We start from the raw sequence: 6,736 nt of genomic DNA, 5'->3' as shown, positions 1-6,736 counted from the left end.
AGGGACTCAGAGTAGAGCCGCTGCTCCTCCACATGGAGAGGAGCCAGTTGAGGCTCGGCCATCTGGTCAGGATGCCTCCTGGACGCCTCCCTGGTGAGATGTTTCGGGCGCGTCCCACCGGGAGGAAGCGCCGGGGAAGACCCAGGACACGCTGGAGGGACTATGTCTCCCGGCTGGCCTGGGAACGCCTCTGGATTCCCCCGGAGGAGCTGGAGGAAGTGGCTGGGGAGGGGAAGTCTGGACCTCCCCAAACGACCCGACCCCGGATAAGTGGAAGAAAATGGATGGATGGACAGTACAAAAAAACAATAATTTGTGCGTGTTTTTGTGTTTCTATTGTCTGGAAAATAGAATTTTAGTATTTGTACGGTGTCGGTTTAACCTTACTCACAGTAAGGTGAATTAGATGGCAGAAGCTTACTATTTTAACAACAATTTATACTTGATGGTTCCAATAGAGCCATTTCAACCATCGTAAAATGAAAAACTCCAGTCCAACTGTTGCTTTGATTCTTTCATGTAAGTTTGAAAAATCCTTTCTCCCGTGGCAACCATTCAGTTGTGCAAAAGGCCTGGTTAGACTTCAAGTTCTTCCTCTGAGCTACAGCTTCTAACCTTCCTCACTTCAGAGCTTCTGTCCAACAGCGCAGTCCTTCACAACTCCCACTCAGCTCCTTCATACCAGTCAGCAAAATTCACAACCATCTGGTGGAAGTGCACATCTCCTAAGCCCATCATTGGAGCTACTTCTCTGATCTAAATATTTTTAGAGGGTAGATAGAGGAGCCATGACGTAATGACTTTCTGAGGGCGGAGTTTCAGGAAAAGCACAAGTTTTTAAAAAGACAGAAGCCCAATTTCAAGATGTTAAATTACAAAGTAAAATTTATTTTCAATCATATTTGATGTATAATGTGATGAAAAAGAATGCAATAAGGTCACATCTGCTAATCATGTCATATGAAATGTTTGTGAACTCTCACCAAAAGAACTACTTGGGTTACATGTATGAGGTTGGAAGGTTGTTTTTCACAGCTGCATCAGAACCAGACCGTCTCATCCCTTGTTTTCATCGTTTCTCATTCTTATCATTGTATAAAACGTACGTGTTGTCTCTGCCTGGCAGAGCTTTGCGAGTTTCGCATCCAGACTGGCTTGATTACAGATTCTCTTCCAAGTTCTCTGAGTCATGCACAATTCATAAATAAACCTGGTTGAGTGATTTTACCTGAACAGTGCTTGGAATAGTGTTTTTCCATGACATATAGCATTTTAATAACAAGTGAAAATCACTTAGTTGCTTGATTATGCGATAAAATTGTCACAATGTCAGTGTTTTCGGATGTGTTGTGGTTTTTTTATGTAACATAGATTTAGTTTTCTTTCAGGTGTCAAGTTTTATTTTTTGTCTGTATGGATTTAGGTCATTGGTTCTCCAGCTCTGTCTCCGCCGTTAATGTTTTCCACCTGTGCCTCCTGATTGGTTATTGCCCTCACTTGTTTCCTGTAGTATTTTAGATCGAGCCTGTTCTATTCCTGTATGTGTCTCATCTGGTGTCAGTCTTATTTTGCTCACTCCAGTCTAAAAACATCAGTAGATAAACTGAAAGATGCCACGCCACCATTCACTACTTCATGTCCTAAAACACCTGATCTGACAAAAATGGCACTATGTGTCTGGAAAATACATAGTACTGACCTTTTGAGTATTACTCAATGACAAAACAAGTAAACACAAAATGCTGTTTATGAAAGAAAGTATTTATTATTAAGAAAGAAAAATAGAACTACATGTCCCTATGTGATGTGAAATGTTTGAATAGTTGAGCCACTCTTTGCTCAGTGTACAGAATTATAAAAGGTACATTGAAAGTACTTGCAAGTAAGATTCATCCTCTAGATTTCTGGACCATGGCCATTTGTAATCCAATGCAGCAAGTGGGAGGGATTCTGCAACCTGAGCCATGGACCTGAGAACCAAGCCACTCAGGTGTCTCTTTTGAACTGGAGACATGACAGAAGACGAGGAACAAAGGAAATAAAGAACGAAAACGGGAGCACAATGTAATTGAAAGTACGGTGTGGTTGGGCTTAATTTTTTTCAAGTTGCATGGACAATGACATAATGAGTGTTCCAGAAACAGGTATGTTTAATTTGTAAGCATAGAATGACTTCATACTATATTTTTCTCTGCTGATAGTTCCTCTGATTCTTATATTTCCATGATCTTTTCCCCCTCCATTGACCCTCTACATGTCTCTTCACAGATACTGCAGTACAATCCACTGATACATCAAGTACAACAACAGTAAGGGACGAAAACTGAAAAATGGTCAAATTAAATATGTGTGCAAAGTATTTTTTTTTTTAGAATTTATGTAAACAAATGGTGCATTTGGCAATTCTGAAGTAATTTTTATGTGTATATTTCGTATTTCTAACTTTATTTGTGTTCATTTCTGTTTCCTTAATAATAAGAAAATATGCATGAGCAAATGAAGATGAGAACTTGACTTCATAAAATTGAAAACAGTTTCAATATTCACAACCTGCATCCCTCATTAGTGACACCTACCTGCTTATTTTCCCTGGGAACAGGTTAGCCTATCACCTGCAGAAACTCAATGCATTTAGGCTTCAAGGCTATTTTCACACAGAGGGTAAATGGGACCAAATCTATTTTTTAACCCTCACTATATGACATATATGTTATGTAGTAATAAGTTGGATATGTATGATTATTTTTAAATTGTTTCCAGTCTGAACAGTCGTCGCATTTTATCTGACTTTTATGACATCGAGATGAAATCCGGACGTGGTCATGAGTTCGTTGATGAACATATGAATGATGTCTGTTAGTGAAGTGCATCACTGACAGACCTGGGGCCTCATGCATAAAGCCTGTGAGCGCACAAAAATCTGCAGTGCCATATTTTACGCACAAGTTGGCATGTATAAAAATGAACTTTGCGTCAAAGTTTGCATAAATATATGCACATTTTTTCGCTGGCGGGAAAATGTGCAACAGCCACTAAACTTTTTCTGTGGACAATATCAAACTACAAACTATCAAAACTCACCTAAATGCACTGAAATCTGACGACATTTAAGTGTTATTCAGAACAGGAAGCAACAAACCAGATGTTCTATCATGATTTTAATATTTTACTGCTTAAATATAAATTATGAAACTAAACTGCATTTATCCTGAGACAATAAGCTAACACAAACACAACATAAATAAAAGAAAAGTATGTGAAAACCTCACTCAAATGTAAATGGTACTTTTTGTCAGTTTTTGTCTCATGTAGTTGTAATGCATTGATGTGTGCACCAAAGGGCATGAAATGCTTCTATGGGGTCATTTCATTCTCACTAAAAGAAGAAAACAGGGATGGATCAGCAGACTAACTTTAAAGACTTAGACTTGACTTTATTGATCCCTTGGGAAGACTCCCTCAGGAAATTATAGTTACCAGCAGCTCACAAGCAAAAATGTGGCACACAGTAAGCATACACAAAAGAATACAAAAAAATACAAATTAAATACAAAACAAAGAATATAAATACAACACAAAAGGAAATTATAGCAATTTGGTGGATAGATTGACCAGTGATATGGTATTGCACTGTATGGTTTGGCCTCATAAATATGGAGTTCACATTTGTAGAAAAAACTACTCCTTCTTCCCTCTGTCCTGTGTCACCTCCGACCCCCCAGTGAGAGAGTTGTACAGGTTAGTCTGATTATTTTAAGGTGATCACAAGTATATAAATAGCTGTGCAAAGGTGAGCCGCTAACTGAGGACTGCTTTGGCTCTGATGGGGAACATTGCCAATGGATGGATTCAGAGGGAACGATTGATCAGCGATCATATTGATCTATTGATGATGATTTATTAGTGTTGGATTGTTCAGACTGATCATCCTGGAGCTCTGAGTAAAACTTAAAGAAGGAGCTGTGCAGTACCGATGCAGTCGAGCTGCCCGCTTTGTAAATGCTACTGTATGGACAGAAAGCATATCTGTTCTCTAAATGTACAACTTATGCACATGATTCCTCTATTTAGAATAAACGTCCACATTCCCCACTCTGAACGCTGTGTCTTTAAATCCCAGCTGAATGCTCTGCTGTTCAAACAGGCATTTGCACAATCTCTTTATTTTCTTTTTTTGAATTTGGATTATATAAATGTTATTTTTGTTAACTGACCTTATGTCCCCTGAAAGAATATTTGAAATAAAATATCTAATAATTATATATAATAAGAGCTGACAGGAGCCATGCTCTTACTAGTAAATCCAGTGGAAGTAGTGTTTGTATTTACATTAACAACAGCTCATGTAACAATGGCCTCCGGTCATTGCTCTGTGAACACTGAGTTCATAATTGTGAGATGCAGGAATTCACCACCCTGGTCATTCACACCCAGTGCCAACACCAAGCAAGCACTGAGTAACTTTTACCATACAGACCATCAGTGACAGACAATCCAGTTAACTGTAGGGTGTTATTATTGTTGCTGGAGCTTTTAACCAGGCTGACATGAAGACTGTTCTATTTTCCATCAACATGTGGATTTTCCGACCACAGGGGAAAACAAGCTGGATTTGGTCTATACCAATATCAATTCAGAACAATGCCCCGGCCCTATCTGGCTCTTCAGATCATCTTTCGGTTATGTTCATCCCAGCATACCAACCTCTGCTCACCAGACAAAAGCCTGTGGTGAAGAAGGTAACGGTGTGTCCTGAGGGAGCTGTGTCTGCACTGCAGGACTGTTTCAGAGTGGGACATGTTCAGAGAGGGCGCTATGCACAACCAACACACAGTAGAGGAGTATGCAGCATCTGTGTCAAACTACATCCAATGGTGTATGGAGAAGGTTACAGCAACAAAGTCAAGTCACACGGGCCAACCAGAAACCTTGGATGACAAAGGAGGCGTATTCTAGACTGAGAGTGAAATCCTGCTTTCAAATTTGGTGACATGGATACTATTAGATTATCAAGGACCAATTTCAAACGTATCATCAAGGCAGCAAAACATACCTACAGTCAAAAGATCCAAGGTTTCTTTCATGATGTCAAAAACACCAGACAACTGTGGCAGGGCATCCAGCCTGTGACTGACTATAAAAACACATCTCCATCCTGACAAGATGACATTTGCTTCCTTAATGAACTCAACAGCTTCTTTGGAAGATTTGAAGCCTTAAATAAAACCCTGCAAAGAAAGCTACCCTCACCCTAATGAACAGGCCTGCAGGCTTGAAACATCTGCTGTGTGAAAATCCCTGGGGAAGGTCAACATACAAAAAGCTGCAGGTCCTGACAACATTCCAGCAAAACTGATCAAAGAACGTGCAGATCAGCTAGCCGATGTGCTCACACATTTTCAATACGTCTCTGCACCAGACAATTGTCCCCTCATGTTTTAAGTCAGCTATTATTCCAGTCCCCAAGACAAGAAACCAACCATCACATGTCTTAATGACTTTTGACCAGTTGCATTAACATCTATCATCATGAGAGAGTGGTTAAGGGTCACATGATCTCTATACTGCCTCCATCATTTGACCCATTCCAGTTTGTATACAAACCTAATCACTCGACTGAAGATGGATGCTGTTTTTGGATAAGGGGCATTTAATACGATCATTCCCCAGGATCTGGTATGCAAACTGGTCTCCCTGGACTTCACATTACAGACAACCTCAGCTGGACACCTCACATCACTTTACTGGTGAAAAAGGCACAGCAGCGCCTGCACTTTCTGAGACAAATGAGAAGGGCTTCGCTCCCACCCCATCCTCTCCACCTTCTACAGAGGAACCATTGAGAACCTGCTGACCAGCAATGACTCCATCTGGTCTGGGATCTGCAAGGCCTCAGCCTGAGAGTCTCTGTGAAGACAGCAGAGAGGATCATTGGGTCTCCACTTCCCCCTATCCATACAAAATAACACACTGGTACGGCTTTCTTTTGACGGGTTCGTTATTAACGCCATGAAAACAGAAATAAAAAAACCAAAGCTTTAGACATAGCTACACTTACAGGTGACACATGCTTCGACAAGTTACCTGGTGGCCGTTTGCCACTTCAGAGGTCTTTCACAAATCAATTATATCTTGTCCACTCTAAATTAAAATAAGTCATTAAAACAATAAAATCAACAAATTTACAAAATATTACAAAAATAACTGTAATGTTGGAACCACGAGGTTCAAACTCATCTTCTCAGGTAACCATCATGAAGTCATATCATTCTTTGTCCTCCCCATCTCTCCTTCATCCATAGTGTTAGGTTTCGAGTGGTTCCAGACACAGTCCACGTCTCAACTGGTCAGACTTACCCATAGAATCCTGGTCTATGTGCCTCCTGCCTTCAGTCCCGTTCCTCCAGGTTCCAGCCCGGCAGATCCTGATGGAGCTGACCCTCCCGATCTCTCTCATCCTCCCTGAATATCACAATCTGGGAGTGATATTCCCAGATCTCCCACCTCATCATCCATATGATTGTGCTATTGATTTACTTCCTGGAGCCGCCCTACCCGCCAACCGACTTTTCAACATTTCCCTTTCTGAGAGAGAGGTAATGAAAAAATATCTAAGTGACTCCTTAGCAGCTGGAATCATTTGCCTCTTGTCCTCCCCACTTGGAGCTGTGGGGAAAAAGGACAGCTCCCTTGCCTTGATTACAGGAGTTTTAATCCGATCACAATACAAAAAACA

At 40.7% G+C, this 6,736-nt stretch overlaps 1 protein-coding gene across 1 annotated transcript in view; it reads left to right on the top strand.

The window, feature by feature from the left end:
• The first annotated feature begins 1,830 nt into the window (after window positions 1–1,830).
• Window positions 1,831–6,736, top strand: part of LOC129356601 (transmembrane protease serine 3-like) — a 54,571-nt gene continuing 49,665 nt past the window's right edge. Inside the window, exons 1-2 of the mRNA XM_055026175.1 lie at window positions 1,831–2,144; window positions 2,269–2,309. Of these exons, the coding sequence (XP_054882150.1) occupies window positions 2,111–2,144; window positions 2,269–2,309 (75 nt within the window). The 5' untranslated portion in view covers window positions 1,831–2,110. The remainder of the gene's footprint in view (window positions 2,145–2,268; window positions 2,310–6,736) is intronic.

Source organism: Poeciliopsis prolifica, unplaced genomic scaffold, assembly GCF_027474105.1.
Source record: "Poeciliopsis prolifica strain line A6 unplaced genomic scaffold, Auburn_PproV2 SCAFFOLD180, whole genome shotgun sequence".
NCBI lineage: Eukaryota > Metazoa > Chordata > Actinopteri > Cyprinodontiformes > Poeciliidae > Poeciliopsis > Poeciliopsis prolifica.
This window is presented reverse-complemented; position numbering and strand designations above follow the sequence as displayed.